The sequence below is a fragment of the Elephas maximus genome, chromosome 1 (genome assembly GCF_024166365.1).
Source record: "Elephas maximus indicus isolate mEleMax1 chromosome 1, mEleMax1 primary haplotype, whole genome shotgun sequence".
In the NCBI taxonomy this organism is placed as follows: domain Eukaryota; kingdom Metazoa; phylum Chordata; class Mammalia; order Proboscidea; family Elephantidae; genus Elephas; species Elephas maximus.
In genome coordinates this window covers 225944485-225960927 of record NC_064819.1, presented here as the reverse complement: position 1 = coordinate 225960927, position 16443 = coordinate 225944485, and the positions used below count along the sequence as shown (strand labels likewise).

Below are 16443 nucleotides of genomic sequence, written 5' to 3'. Positions count from 1 at the left end.
GTCACAGCCTTGACAACCCTATGGAGCAGTTGTACTCTGCATACATGGGGTCACCATGAGTGGCAATCAACTTGATGGTAACTAACAACAACAACAAAAAAGTTATGTAAGTGGCGTGTGGAAGTTCTGTTTGCAGAACTTAAAAACAAAAACAAAAAACTAAACCCATTGCCACTGAGTCACTTCGGACGCATAGCAATCCTGTAGGATAGATTAGAATTGCCCCATAGGGTTTCCGAGAAGCAGCTGGTGGATTCAAACTGCTGACTTTTTTTTTTTTTGGTTAGCAGCTGAGCTCTTAACCACTGTGCCACCCTGTAATAGTGGGGGTCATTCCTAAGCAGAGCCATCAATGAACTACAAAGCATTTTTTGTTGCTTCTAATGGCAGCGGGAAACCCTGGTGGCATAGTGGTTAAGTGCTACAGCTGCTAACCAGAGGGTCAGCAGTTTGAATCCGCCAGGCACTCCTTGGAAACTCTATGCGGCAGTTCCACTCTGTCCTATAGGGTCGCTATGAGTCGGAATCGACTCGACGGCACTGGGTTTGGTTTTAATGGCAGCGACTCAGTGCTGCTCACCCCAGCCGCTTCCAATTGCCCCCTGCTGTCTCTGGCTCCTCCGCACCCAAAGCATCTTGTACCTCCAGCTTCCTTCCCCCATCAACATCCTTCCTGCCCATCCTGTAGCTAAGACTTTCAGAATAGCTTTATTCTCTCCTGCAAGAGCTGAGACCGAATTCACAAGAGAAACAATTGCTCTTAGGTGTGTTGTTACCTAGTGATTTTCTCTCTCACATAGGAAGATTTATATAATTTTTAAACCAGTAAAAGTATGCAATCCTTACATGGTTACCTGAATCCATTATATTTCTGGCAGATTTCCTCCCTAAATTATACTCCAGAGTTACTGCGCCTACCTCTACCTCCAACACCTTCCCACCCCCCATTCCAGCTTTTGTTTACAGTTCCCTCAGTTCGTCTTCAGTTTTTGTTCTTCCTGGTAGCACAGTAATTAAGAGCTGTGGCTGCTAACCAAAAGGTCAGCAGTTCGGATCCACCATCTGCTCCTTGGAAACCCTCCGGGGCAGTTCTACTCTGTCCTGTAGAGTTGCTATGAGCCAGAGCAGATTTGATGGCGATGGATTTGGTTTGGTTTTTGTAGATATCTATATAATGGCTCATAGTGGCTCATAGTGACCCTATATGAGTCGGAATCAACTCAATGGCACTGGGTTTGGTTTTTTGGGTTTATATAATGGCAGTAAACCCTGGTGGCGTAGTGGTTAAGAGCTACGGCTGCTAACCAAAAGGTTGGGAGTTCATATCCACCAGGCACTCTTTGGAAACCACATGGGGCAGTTCTACTCTGTCCCGTAGGATCACTACGAGTTGGAATTGACTTGATGGCAATGCGGTTTTATATAATGGCAAGTATACTTGCATAAGGAACATTAGCTATAAAAATGATGTATACACAGTCTGGTTGGCTATTCAATCAAAGCCTTTTAAAACTATCAAAGCTAAGATCTTATTGCTTATGTAATGTATGAAGATCTGTTAATTTTACTTAAAATTTCGGTCGTGTTTAACTTTCCAGCTTACAAGCATGACGCCAATTGAAAATTGAACTTAAGTTGTCTTGAGCCCATAAATTTGAATAACTCTCAGTGACCTTTATACTTGAAAATTGTTTAGCTGGCCACTTATTGGCAAATGGTCTGTTTTTGTCTGTGCCTGAATAGATCATATATTTCTTTTATTTATAATATAGTTATTGAGTTTTAGTATTCTGAAAGGAACCCTGGTAACACAGGGGTTAAGTGCTTGGCTGCTAACAGAAAGATTGGTGATTTAAACCTACCAGCTGCTCTGAGGGAGAAAGATGTGGCAGTCAACTTCTGTAAAAATTACAGTCTTGGAAACCCTACGGGGAAGTTCTACTCTGTCCTATAGGGTCACTGTGAGTTGGAATCGACTTGAAGTCATACAACAACAACATTACTCTGAAGATGTTTTTCTAATCACCAACAATGCAGCCTCTTTCTGAGTCTCCAAGGTAACTTCTCCCTTCTCCCACAAGATTATGCAAGTGATATTTAGCGATTTATTTTGCAATAGAGATGCCCTGGTGGTGCAGTGGTTAGGCACTCAGCTGCTAACCTAAAGGTTGACAATTTGAACTCACCAGCCATTCAGCTGAAGAAAGATATGGGAGTCTGCTTCTGTAATGATTCCATTGCCATCAAGTTGATTCCAATTCATAGTGACCCTATAGGACAGAGTAGAACTGCCCCATAGGGCTTCCAAGGAGCGGCTGGTGGATTTGAACTGCCGACCTTTTAGTTAGCAGCTGAATGCTTAACCACTGTGCCAGATTACAGCCATGGAGACTCTATGGCGTAGTTCTACACTGTCTTATAGGGTCGCTATGAATTGGAATCAACAATTAAGCAACTTTAAAAATTTTTTTTTTTGTATTTTGCTGTAACACCTGAAGGACTTTCATTGTTACTGACATGGTTTGTTAAAGCCAGTAAATAATGTGTCTGGGTATTGCTTATTGAGATACACAGGTGTTGGAGAAGGAGGGGTGGCCCTTTGGTGTAACGGGTCCTATTTTAGAAGTTTGCCACCTTGGGAGACTGCTTTTTTGGAGGGTGACATTTCTCTCAAGGACAATGAAGAGAAAGGTAATTAAGTTTATTAGGAACTCCTGTGTTCTGTGGCCCCCTCCATTTAAGCGTGTAGAACTAAGTCATTAAGGATAATGAGAGAGTTGGTTTGTAAACAAAGGCCCGGTAGCTGCCTTTCTCAGCCAGGTTTGTGGGATGAATGCTCTTATTTTGTATGTCAATTTCTTAACACTTGCGCTTATCCAACGCACACATTCACATTGAGTCAGTACACAACAAACTCCCGGGAAGCATCTGTCATCTTCCTTTATGTAAATATAGGTCCTTTCCTGCTCCGTCAATTTATCCACGAATGGAAGTTTTCCTCCTGCCTTGATGTTAAAAGAAAATAAATCTTAGCAAAGGAGGCATTCTAAGCCAGTGGTTCCTCGAAATAAAACTGTCAAACGAGATTATAAATAATCACCAGTTTTCACAGCAAGCATCTAAAAGGTGGCAGTGAAAAGGGCATGAGTTTTGTTTAAGGTCTGAGGAATCTCTTTACTTTTGACATTCTCTTGTTTTGCCATATTGCCGTGTTCTGGAAACGAGCTTGAAAATGCCCTTTCTTGATTCAGACACTCTCAATTCAAAATTATTTTTATCCTTCTTTTAAAAATTTTACCTATTTCACTTTTTGGGGGTCAAGATAAGAATTTATAAAAGCAGATATGAGCTGAAAATTGGTATTATGGTATTTATGCACCATTAGGGTTCCCTGGGTGGCGCAAATGGCTAACACTCTCAGCTGCTAAATGGAAGGTTGACAGTTCGAACCCACTCAGCTGTGTCAAGGAAGAAATGCCTAGCAGTCAGGGGCAGGTTAACCAGTAAGCAATATATACACGGGCTGACAGTAAGCAGGGTAGGCACAGGATTACTTGTGTTTACTTACTAATCTGTAGTGCGCAATTTCACCTATTTTTTACCATAAAACAGGTGAAGTTGTGCACTACAGATTAGTAAGTAAACTCAAGTAAGCCTATGCATACCTCAATTATTGGGTAATCCGTCCTTGCTGGCAATCTGCTTCCCTCAAGATTTCAGCCAAGAAAACCCTATGGAGCTCAGTCCTACTCTGACACACGAGGTCACCGTGAATCAACATTACCTTGAAGGCAACTTTTTTTTTTTAAATAATTTTTATTGTGCTTTAAGTGCGAGTTTACAAATCAAATCAATCTCTCACACAAAAACCCATAGACACCTTGCTACACACTCCCAATTACTCTCCCCCTAATGAGACAGCCCGCTCTCTCCTTCCACTCTCTCTTTTCGTGTCCATTTCACCAGCTTCTAACCCCTTCCACCCTCTCATCTCCCCTCCAGGCAGGAGATGAGAAGGCAACTTTTTATAAAAAAAACTTTTTTATGCACCATTATTTAAGAGTGAACACTGATTTCTGTTTGCTATCTACTGTCCGTGTGTGAATACTGTGGAAGCATTTGGTGTGTCCTTGCTCTGACCAGACAGGTGTATTAAGTGAGAGAAGACAATCTCTCTTCCAGATGTCATCTCCTAAAAATCTGGGCTAATTCACCCTTTTGAAGAAATATTTTATTGTGCTTTGGTGAAGGTTTACATAGCAAATTAGATTCCCATTCAATGATTTGTATACAGACTTTTCCAAGACATTGGCTGCAGCACCCTCAATGTGTCAGCGCTCTCCCCATTTCCACCCTGGCTTCCCTGTTACCTTTCGATGGGCTTACCTACCCCTTCCTGCCTTCTAATTTTTGCTTTTGGGCACATATTGCCCTCTGAGTCTCATATAATTAACTGTTCTAAGGAGCTCGTTCCTCTTGGGGGTTACTGTTTATTTTGTAGGCCTGTCTATTGTTTGGCTGAAAGGCAGTCTCCATGAATGGCTTCATTTCTGTGTTAGAAGGGTGCCTTAGGGCCATAGTCTTGGGGGTTCCTCCAGTCTCTATCAGACCAGTAATTCTGGTCTTTTCTTATGGATTTGATTTTTGGTTGGTAGTGTTGTAGCTGAGCACCATCTAGTTCTTCTGGTCTTGGGGTCACGTAGGCTGTGGTTCATGTGGCCCATTAGTCCTTTAGAGTAATTGCTAGGCTGATTCATCTTTAAGAACTAGAATTACCTCTCCTGGTAACTAACTACATGGCAGTCATCACCCTGAGAAGAGGAACAAGGCAAAGAAAGTATATAGGACTCTACTTCTCCTAGATGGGTGCACGTAAAGTTAGTTTATTAATGACTACATTTTGAAGCCATTCATTTTGACCCAATATTTAAATAACAAGCTGTTTAATATTAAAGCAGGAGGTATGGCCACAATGTGACAGAAATACAGCTTTATTCATAAACCCTTCACACAATTATACATTAAATGCTACTTTTATTTAAGAACCTATCTGTTCAAAAGTATGGAATGTGCTACTCCATTGAAAAAGCAAATGAGGAGATTTAGATTTTTTTCCTATCTAGAGCTGATTTAAATTCAAGTGAAGCCATTAATGAATGTCCTTACCAGTCCAGACAGTTTTGACATGTCACTTTACAGTTTTGAAACTAACACATCCTTGGGTTTACCCAAAATTAGAAAGAAAGGTGGGGGGGGGGGGGTGGTGGGTGTTTCAGACAACTTTTGAGACTAGAATTTCCTGTTTAAGTAAATAAGCACTAGTGTTTTTTTAGTGTTAAACGCCTTTAGCATAAGGCTTAGGAAGACAAAACATTTCTAAAGGCATAAAACTCTGCCAGATTGCTGTCATTTACACTTATTAACCTGTGGAATTTTTGTTTTGTTTTGATTGATTTTGTTTAATTCCTACCATTAGCTAAGTAACTATATACACTTAAAATTAAAATTACCCCCCACCACCAAACCACACTAGTCCAAAGTCTGAAACTTTTGTTGCTTTGGTGTTTGATTAAAATAAGTTGTCAGTATTTTATTCCATGAGAATCTTCAAACCAAGAGTTTTCCATCAGAGCTCTCAATTCATAGGCAAAGAGCAATATTTTGAACAGATTATTTTTTAAATGGGAGAAAAGCATTAAAGGACAGTGCCAGATAAAAATATGTGGTCTTCACACTGGGTAATATGCTCTACGAAAACAAACTAATCACATAAAATAAAGAAGAGGTTTTGTAATCAGATCCTAGGTAGTTTAAACAAAAATTTAAATTTGTGGTTTATTTCATAATCCCAAATTGAATCTTTCCTTTCCCTTTCTAAACAGGCTGTTATGGAATTTTTCTTAGAAGCCGTAACCCAAAACCCCCAAATCCTTTCTCTAGCAACTGCTGCTAGTAAACTTTGTATTTCATGTCTAAGGAAGATGTACAAATGAAATGCTTCTTGCTTCTTCCTTACTTGGGGTCCCCAGAAGTCTTATTTTCCTTTTGGACATGAATTCAGGAACATGGGGCCGATCCTTGAGCATAGCTGCAATGGCACCCTCCTGGGTACCGACGTGCACATCAGCTTCTCCAGTGGCCTTCCCACTGGAACTGTAGTCCATGGTGATTCCAGCAGGCTTCAGTGGAGCAAAAAAGCTCATAATGTCTTGGGCATTAGCTTGGAAAGGCAATCCTCTCCTGTGGACAAAATGTAGTGAGGCATAGTTCCAAAATCACAGCCTCGGGAACTTTCCTGACACCTCCTTAGGCAATTCTACTTCCTTCTGTCTTTCAAAAGCTGTCATGGGTAGAATATCTCCATTTACTTCATGCCCTTCAAAGATGGTTTCTGGCTCAGTTATATACTTAGCAGTAGGAGAAAATGCCATTTTCTTTCCCTTATGAGAACCAAAATGTATTCAAGCTTCATTCCTTCTGCTTGGAAATATCTCTATATACTGGGTATCGATTTCTTTCCAAGAAATTCCAATTTCTGTGCTAACAAATTTGCAAGACAGCTAGTTGGCCAACTGACCGGAAGAGATCCACATTTTTGCTTATTCCAAACAAAGGTGATCCAACAAAGTGCGAAAATTATCAAACAATGTCATTAATATCACACACAAGTAAAATTTTGCTGAAGATGATTCAAAAGTGGTTGCAGCAGTACACTGACAGAGAACTGCCAGAAGTTCATGCTGAATTCAGAAGAAGATGTAGAACAAGGGCTGTCATTGCTGATGTCAGATGAATCATGGCTGAAAGCAGAGAATACCAGAAAGATGTTTACCTGTGTTTTATTGACTATACAAAGTCATTCTACTGTGTGTATCCTAACAAATTATGGATAGTATTGCAAAGAATGAGAATTCCAGAACACTTAATTGTACTCATGAAGAGCCTGTACATAGACCAAGAGGCATTTTTTTGAACATAACAAGGGGATACTGTATGGTTTAAAGTCAGGAAAGGTGTGTGTCAGGGTCGTATCCTTTAATCATACTTATTCAATTTGTATGCTGAGCAAATAATCTGAGAAGGTGGACTACATGAAGAAGAATGGGGCATCAAGTTGGAGGAAGACTCATAAACAACCTACGTTATGGATATGACACAATCTTGCTTGCTGAAAGTAAAGAGGACTTGAAGCACTGATGAAGATCAATGACTGCAGCCTTCGTTATGGCTTACACTTTGACATAGAAAAATAAAAACCCTCACAATTTTACCAATAAGCAACATCATGATAAATTGAGAAAAGACTGAAGTTGTCAAGGATTTCATTTTACTTGGATCCACGGTCAACACCCATGGAAGCAGCAGTCAAGAAATGAAATGACACATTGCATTGGGCAAATCTACTGTAAAAGAACTCTTTGAAGTGTTAAAAAGCAAAGATGTTGATTTAAGGACTAAGGTGCACTTGACCCAAGCTGTGGTGTTTTCAATCACCTCATAAGCATGAAAAAGCTCGACAATGAATACGGAAGACCCAAGAAGAATTGATGCCTTTGAATTATGGTGTTGGCAAAGAATATTGAATATACCATTGATAGTCAAAAAAAAAAAAAAGAAAAAGAAAAAATCTGTCTTGGAAAAAGTACAGCCAGAATGCTCCTTAGAAGCAAGAATGGTGAGACTTCATCTCACATACCTTGTTATCAGTAGGGACCAGTCCCTGGAGAAGAACATCATGCTTGGTAAAGTAGGGGACAGCGAAAAAGAGGAAGACACTCAACGAGATGGATTGACATAGTGACTGCAACAATGGGCTCAAACGTAACACCAGTCACTAGGATCTGGCGGAGTTTCATTCTTTATACATAGGGCTGCTATGAGTCGAAATCCACTTGATGGCACCTAACAATGACAACAAAAGTTTCTTCTCTGTGTTTCAGTGGAGCTTGGTTGGCCGTTTCTGGTTCTTTAAACTGCACATAGACTTCTCCTGTTTTTCTTCTCCCCCTGGAGCCCATGACAAAAGTAGTTTTTTACTATACTCAGTTTTGCAAAGAAGTCTACAATGTTTTTCTCATTGCAACTATAAGGAAGTCCTCTCAAAAGAACCACGGCATCATTTACCACAGGTGAGGATTTGACCTGTAGGCTGTTCATTAAAGCATCCACATCTTTTTTGTTTTTCTATCAAGAGCCAACCTATGTACGTCGGATGATTTCCTAAGGCTTTCTGCACATCCTGCTCTGATTCCATTTCAATTAAGGGATCACCCCCTTCATTTCCCATCTCTACTTAAGAGGACCCCCATGTATCTGTCAGTTTGTCGTACTTTGGGGGCTTGTGTGTTGCTGTGATGCTGGAAGCTATGCCACCGGTATTCAGATACCAGCAGGGTCACCCATGGAGGACAGGTTTCAGCTGAGCTTCCAGACTATGATAGACTAGGAAGAAGGACCTGGCAGTCTACTTCTGAAAAGCATTAGCCAGTGAAAACCTTATGAATAGCAGCGGAACATTGCCTGATATAGTGCCGGGAGATGAGCCCCTCAGGTTGGAAGGCACTCAGAAGATGACTGGGGAAGAGCTGCCTCCTCAAAGTAGAGTTGACCTTAATGACGTGGATGGAGTCAAGCTTTTGGGACCTTCATTGGCTGATGTGGCACGATTCAAAATGAGAAGAAACAGCTGCAAACATCCATTAATAACTGGGACCTGGAATGTACGTGGTGTCAATCTAGGAAAATTGAAAATTGTCAAAAATGAAATGGAACGCATAAACATTGATATCCTAGGCATTAGTGAGCTGAAATGAACTGGTATTGGCCATTTTGAATTGGACAATCATATAATCTCCTATGCCGGCAATGACAACTTGAAGAGTTGAAGAGGAATGGTGTTGCATTCATTGTCAAAAAGAACATTTCATGATCTATTCTGAAGTACAAAGCTGTCAGTGATAGGATGATATCCATACACCTACGAAGAAGACCAATTAATACGACTATTATTCAAATTTATGCACCAACCACTAAGGCCAGAGATGAAGAAATTGAAGATTTTTATCAGCTGCTGCAGTCTGAAATTGATTGAACATGCAACCAGGATGCATTGATAATTACTGGTGATTGGAATGGGAAAGTTGGAAACAAAGAAGAAGGATTGGTAGTTGGAAAAGATGGCCTTAGTGATAGAAACAATGCCAGAGATCAAATGATGGATTGACATAGTGGCTGCAACAATGAGCTCAAGCATAACAATGATTGTAAGGGTGGAGCAGGACGTGGCGTTGTTTTGTTCTGTTGTGCATAGGGTCGCTATGAGTTGGAACAGACTCAAGGGCACCTAACAACAACAACAAAGATAATTTAAGAGGAAATGTATTCCATTCTTACCATTGGAGATTCTGCAGTCTGAGAAAAAGTTAAGCATATCCAACACAGTGCATGACCAGGACAATCCTTGAACTTAAATGAGATAAACATCATCCACTTCCTCTCCTAACCTGGATGGAGCCAGGGTGTGGTGGAAGGTCTTCAGGTATATATATATATATATATATATATATATTTGAGATAGCATACATAATTTTGAAGCTACTGCTGAGCATACCGAGTGTTTCATCCTTTTAAAATAACTTCTATGAGGAAGCATAAACAAAGCTGAAATACACAATCTTTATACATCTTTCCAGGGCTCTTGACATGATGTCTCTCATTCATTGGCTTATGGATTCCTTTTATTTGGAGTATCATTTGGAAGTAACTGAGTTTCTTCTGTACTTGTGGGCATTATTTTCTATATCATTACTACTGTTGTCTGATTTCAGCTGTTTGGGTTGTTCAAATTCTTTCCCATCATCTGGATGATTCTTTTTCTTTTGGGTACACATGGAATGTCATATATTTGAAAGTTCTGCATGGTGCAAAAGATTGACGTGCTTGGCTGTTAACATAAAGGTTGGAGGTTTGAGTGTACACAAAGGCACGTCAGAAGAAAGGCCTGGTGATCTAAAAAAAAAAAGATTTTTTTTTTTTTTTTTAACTTCCAAAAAATCAGCCATTGAAAACTCTGTGGAGCATAGTTCTATTCTGACACACATGGGGCCATCATGAATCAGAGCTGACTCAATGGCAGCTGGTATTGGTACTGGTTTGCACCATAAAATTTATTGTGTATTGCCTTACCAATAAAAAAATGTGTTATTGTTTCTTTTAGTTAAAAAATATTAATACATAAAACATATTTTTTTTGTGTGTGAAAAAGAAAAACCAAGTAATACAGAGGTATATAAAATTTTTTTTTATATACAATGAAAGCCTTCTCATATCCCCATCCTCACCTTCCAATTCAACTTCTCTCCTTGGCTTAACCACTTCTAATAGTATGAAGTACATCTTTCTTGACACTTTCCTTACATACCAATTCAGGTACATACACAAATACATAGTTTTAAAAACACATTGGATCAGGCTAAACATGTTGCTCTGTACGTGCTTTTTTCACTTACTAGTATGGTAGGATTTTTTCCATGTCAATGTAAGGTCCTGCGTCTTAGTCTTTTTTATTAGCTTCATTATAACGTGGTACCGATTTTATTCATTTTTTTTTAATTAGTGGATAATTATATTGTTTCAGTGTTTTCTTTCTTTTTGCCATTGTTGTTAATGTCCTTCCAAATTTATTTGTGTATATGAGGGTGTCTTTTTTAATATGTTGTTGTTGTTAGATGCCATTGAGTCAGTTCCAACTCATAGTGACCCTATGTACAATGGAACGAAAAGCTTCCCGGCCCTGTGCCATCCTCACAAGCACTGCTATCTTTGAGCCTATTGTTCCAGCCATTGTGTCAATCCATCTTTTTGAAACTCTTCTTTTTTGCTGACTCTCTATTTTACCAAGAAGCACTGGTGGCACAGTGGTTAAGTGCTCATTTGCTAACTGAAAGATCAGTGGTTCAAACCCACCAGCTGCTCCTTGGGAGAAAGAAGTGGCAGACTGCTTCCATAAAGATTTACAGCCTTAGAAACCCTGTGGGGCTGTTCTACACTGTCCTAAAAGGTCACTATGAGTTGGAATAGACTTGGCGGCAGTGGGCTTTTGTAATATATTTATAATTAGAACTCATGGGTGAAGGGGATGGATATTGAAATTTTGTTCAAAATTAGCTGTATCAGTTTTCAAGTTCGGCTCAACAAAGTATGAGAATGCACATTTTTTATTTTCTCCTGAATTCTAGAAATCAACAATATTTTCAAGTTTTATCAATCTGCGGGTGAAAAATATTTTCTTGTGTTTGGTTATGCATTCCCAAAACACTATAGGTAGAGAATTTTTTTTTTCATATATTTGTTAGCCGATTACATTTTCACTGTGATTTACTGTTCCTTTGTTTTGCCTATTATTTTCTTGGGCCTTGATCAACATTTTTGTTTCTGTGGCACACAGGGGGTGGCCCTAAGTGGGAGTCACTCCATGGGAACACGTGGTGGTGGTGGTGGATGGCATGATTGGAGTCCCTGAGTGGTTCAAATGGTTACACGCTCAGGTACTAATTGAAAGGTTGGAGGTTGGAGTCCTGCCAGAGGTGGCTTGGAAGAATAGACTGGCAATCTACCTTCCAAAAATCAGCCTTTGAAAACCCCATGGAACAGAGTTCTACTCAGGACCACGTGCGAGAGCCATGAGTCAAAACTGACTTGGCGGCAACATTTTTTTTTTTTTTTAAGGGCCTGGTCTGGGCCCTGGAATTGGTTTAGTTTCAGCTTGCCTTGGTGAGGTCATGTTTATTGTGGTGTTCAGAGGGCCTCTTTAAAGGAAGCTAGGGCTCATGTTCCTTCTTGTAGAAACTCCTAGTTTATTTTTAAAATCAAATTTATTATGTATTTTTGGTTACGGAAATAATGAATACTCAATATAAAAAAACATAAAAAATACCGAAAAATGGAAAATAGTGTGAAATTAATGATTTATATCATCACTGACACAAAATAATGTTTTTCCCTTTATGTATAAAATTATATAGCTAGGAACATAAGACAAAATTTATATTTTATATTTAAAAATATGTTCGTAAGTAAATCTATAAGAAGGACGTACAATGACCTGAAGTCATAAGCCAAGTTTGGGTTCTTTAAGGTGGTACCTAGTTCTATTTTTTTTTTTATTGTGATTTAGGTGGAAGTTCACAGAGCAAATTAGTTTAAACAGTTAATACACAAATTATTTTGTGACATTGGTTGCCAACCGTGTGATGTATCAACACTCTCCCCTTCTCCACCCCAGATTCCCTGTTTCCAGTCGTCCCATTTTTCTGTCCCTTCCTGCCTTGGCTTTGCTTTTGGGCTGGTGTGCCCACTGGTCTCTATACATGATTGAACTATGAAGCACGTCCCTCACATGGCCCTATAGACCTGTCTAATCTTTGCCTGAAGTGTGAATCTTAGGAGTGACTTTAGTACTGAGTTAAAAGGGTATCTGGGGCCATACTCCTGGGGTTTCTCCAGTATCTGTCAGACCAGCTAGCCTGGTATTTTTTTTGTGTGTGTGTGTGTATGTGTGTGAATTTGAATTTTGTTCTACATTTTTCTCCCAGTCTGTAGAGACCCTCTATTGCGATTCCTGCCAGAGTAGTCTGTGGTGGGAACTGGGGACCAACTAGTTGTTTGGGGCTCTATCTGGTGAAAGTCATGGGCCTGCTTCTATTTTTGTTGTTGATGTTTAACTGGAATTGATTGCCAAGAAAATAGAAAATCAATAGGAGATGTAGTATTGATAATTTTTGCCTTACTTAAAAATTTTCAAGAAATTAACATTTTCTCAGCTTAGGAATTACTTGTTGAGCACTAGCCAAATCCTTAACCAATTAACATAAAAATCTTCCTGGTTTAAAAATGAATCCTTTTTTTTTTATTCTTTCTGAAATATACTGACATGGTTTGGAATTACAGAGATACAAATTTCATAGTCAAGTCACTAAATTAAATGCACAATTACAAAAGAAGGTATATGTAGTCATATATTTGGAATATCTAATTTAGTTATCTACATTAGCCAACTAGATAATGGACCTCTTTTCTTAAGGAGCCCTGGTGGCACAGTGGTTAAAGCGATCTACTGCTGACTAAAATGTTGGTGGTTTGAAACCAACAGCTGATCCTTGGGAGAAGGATGTGGCAATCTCCTTCTGTAGAGATTTACAGCCTTAGAAACCCTATGAGGCAGTTCTACTCTGTCCTATAGGGTCCCTATGAGCTGGAATCAGCTCCACGAATGTCACCAAACCAAACTAAAATAGTCATTGTCAAGTCAGTTGTGACTCATAGCGACCCCATATGTTGTAGAGTAGAACTACACTCCATAGGTTTTTCAGTGGTGTGAACTTTCAGGAGCAGATCACCAGGCCTTTCTTCTGAGGTGCATCTGGGTCAGTTCCAACCTCAAAGTTTTTGGTTAGTAGTCGAGCAATTAACCATTTGAGCCACCCAGGGACTTTTTTGCTATTTCTGGAAGTATTCAGCCTGATAGTAGAATTATGACTTAATTTCATTACAGCCTGGCATGTGACCCTCCCCCAGAGTTCAGGGGAAGGTGACAGGGCAGGGGACCAATCTCTTTGGTTAAACACTTACTTTCCATTTGAATTCCAGGTGGTTAAATAAACTGGGATTAGCTGTAATCCATCAGGCATCTACCGCAAAGGATGAAGGTATGTTCTAACTTTAAACTTCTGAAAATTTAGCAAGCATGTCAGCATGTCTGAAATAGGAGGAAAAAACGATGTCGAATTCTACGTATAGTTTGATCCTGATGAGACATACCTTGGCATTTAAAATTATCTGAAAATATGTAGAGACAGATGTATTCACACAGGCTTACCAGCACGGAATCCAGCTTCCTGTGCTGGCTACCAGCGCTTTTCACACTTAGCCCACACTTCAGTAGTTGTAGGCTTCGCTGACATCTCAGGACATCTCAGACAAGTGCCCATGCAAATATTTTATTGCCCCATTTACTGAATTCTTACTCACAGGCATGAATTTCCCTGATCTAGTCATGATCTAGTCAGATAGTGTTCATCCCACTCTTTCCTCTCTGATAGTTTAATATTTCCACCAAATGGGCCCTGAGACTAGTACCCAAATGTTGTGCTAGAGTCCTGGAAGTCAGACTGTGGCACAGGCCAAGTTTTGTAGCTTGGCCTGTAGCTCCCAGGGTTCAAAACCTGCAGGAGTATAATTCTTGATGCTGCAATTACACTTTAACCTTGCCAAGAGAAGGGCTTTAGGTGGCAGGCCACAGAGCTGACGCTATTTCTGAAATGCTCAGACCACATAAAAATAAGGAATTGGAAGTAGACGGTTACATCGTTTAATAACAGAATCATACAGTCTTAAATTTAGAAATGGAAAAGTGGCCACTTGATTTAAAGCAATGAAGAAGTAGAATGCAACACCGTGAAATCACTGTTGTCACCACGTCCTGGTCCTCTTTGCCATAAAATAAACACCCACTGTATTTTTGAAGTACGTTTATGGATTGCGAGGAAAAAAGGAAACTATACAAACATCTTCCCCTTAGTCTGGTATTTTAGATCTTCCATGATATGGCTTCCAATGACCTTTGAGCTTTGTGTTCTACCGTATCTTTTAGGGGTCTCCATACATCTGGCTCAGCCTGCTCTGTGCCTGGGGCTCCCTCCCTCTGTTTGGACATTTGATGGTTTTACCTATCCTGCCAGTTTCAGCTCATTGTGATTCCTGTGATCAAAACTAATCAATAGTGATTGTGTGCTCTTTTGGTATATGACTCACACATCTTTTGATGAATTATTTGATTTTCCCTTAGCTACAGTCAGTTCTCTCCCAGAGTACTGGACTCTCTTTGAGGGCAGAAACCTTGACTTGAACATTGGTTTTTCCCTCTCAGGCAATCCCCTTACACCATGTAGTTCACTAGAACAATGTTTTCTGAAATGGATTGACACTGCAGTAACTGGACAGAGAAAAACCTCGGCTCACACATTATGGAACAAGTGATGGCAGCTTTAAAACATGAAGCATTTTCGCTTTTGTTGTAGAATGCTACAGTGAGAGTGAACAGGATGATCCTGAAGGAGCTGTGGAGACACCGCCCCCTCCTTACTCTTCAGAGACTTCGTTGGCTTCGGTATGTGCAGTCCTCATTAGTCTGTTGGTTTTGGCTCAGGTGCGTGGATGTCATTCCTCCCATTTGGCAGAAGCTACCTTGGCCAATATGCTTTTAGAACAGGTAAATTAAGGGACCCACCAAGGAGCAAGTGTGGGTCTGGGGTTGCTGCCTTTGAGCCTTCTTCATAGCAGCCCACTTGCATGACAAACATGTATTTATTATCAACCAAAGTCCACATTAGAGTTCACTCTTTGTGTTGTACAGTCCTATGGGTTTGAAAAATGCATAATGCCATGTGTCCTCCATCATGCATCATGGAGAAGAGTTTCACTGCCCTAAAATGCCCCCCATGGTCCACCTCTTCATCTTCCCCTTACCCCCTGACTCCCTGGGAACCATTCATCTTTTTACTGTCTCTATGGTTTTGCCTTTCCTAGAATGTTGTGTAGTTGGAATAAGACCTGTTTTCTAATGGTTGTTTATTTAAATTGCCTGCCTAAATACATTTAAAATAATTCAAACAATTTCAAACTTGTAAGTCCCTGCCCTTTGTATGCACCACTACTACCAATTAGTTGGTATAGTGAGGTTCTTGGATGGGCCCCGCCCAGGTGGGCCCACGGCCCTGGTGGAGTGCTGAGAAGATGGTTGAACTGCACTGTCCAGCAGAAGTAAAAGCCATAACAAGGTTTCTGTAGGCGAACCTGTAGAAGGATCATTAAGCAATGATTGTGAGGATGGCGCAGGACCAGGCAGTGTTTCCTTCTGTCGTACACAGAGTCACTATGAGTCAGAGCTGACTCAATGGCACCTAACTACAACATTAACAGATACACAGGCTACAATAATGTAAAATAAATTTAAATGGGATGAAGAAAATAGCATAAAGAGACAATGAGAGTCAGAAGATAGCAGGAAGTCAGGAGTGAGGGTAGTAAACTAAATACACATAGGATATGAGCCTACATATTCCCTAGGGAGGAGTTCACATTTGATGTTAAGCTTAGGAAGCACCCAAGGGAAGCTCAGGCTGTTAGACTACGGGGAGTTACTGCATAGTTGGTTGCTCATGAGCGTTATGGTGCTGGCCCTAGATAGGTCCAACAAGGATCATTGGAGAAGTTGATTTATGGCTTTTAGCACCTACCATGTGCCGGGCCTCATACTAGGTGCTTTAATATATGGCCGTTTAAGCCCAAACAACCGTGAGAAATAGTATTTAATTTTCGTTAAGCATCTTTTCAAACTTATTGAGCCTTTGGATTTTTTTTTGTGTAGTGCCTGTTCAAGTCTTT

At 40.1% G+C, this 16443-nt stretch overlaps 2 protein-coding genes across 15 annotated transcripts in view; one reads left to right on the top strand and one right to left on the bottom strand.

Moving 5' to 3' along the window:
• OPRM1 (opioid receptor mu 1) overlaps positions 1 to 16443 on the bottom strand; it is a 199843-nt gene that overhangs the window by 34164 nt on the left and 149236 nt on the right. The window lies entirely within an intron of this gene.
• Positions 1 to 16443, top strand: part of IPCEF1 (interaction protein for cytohesin exchange factors 1) — a 235645-nt gene that overhangs the window by 163235 nt on the left and 55967 nt on the right. For all 14 annotated transcript variants that reach the window (XM_049904225.1, XM_049904163.1, XM_049904172.1 and 11 more), the window contains 2 exons: positions 13648 to 13706; positions 15078 to 15166. In XM_049904225.1, coding sequence (XP_049760182.1) covers positions 13648 to 13706; positions 15078 to 15166 — 148 coding nt within the window. The remainder of the gene's footprint in view (positions 1 to 13647; positions 13707 to 15077; positions 15167 to 16443) is intronic.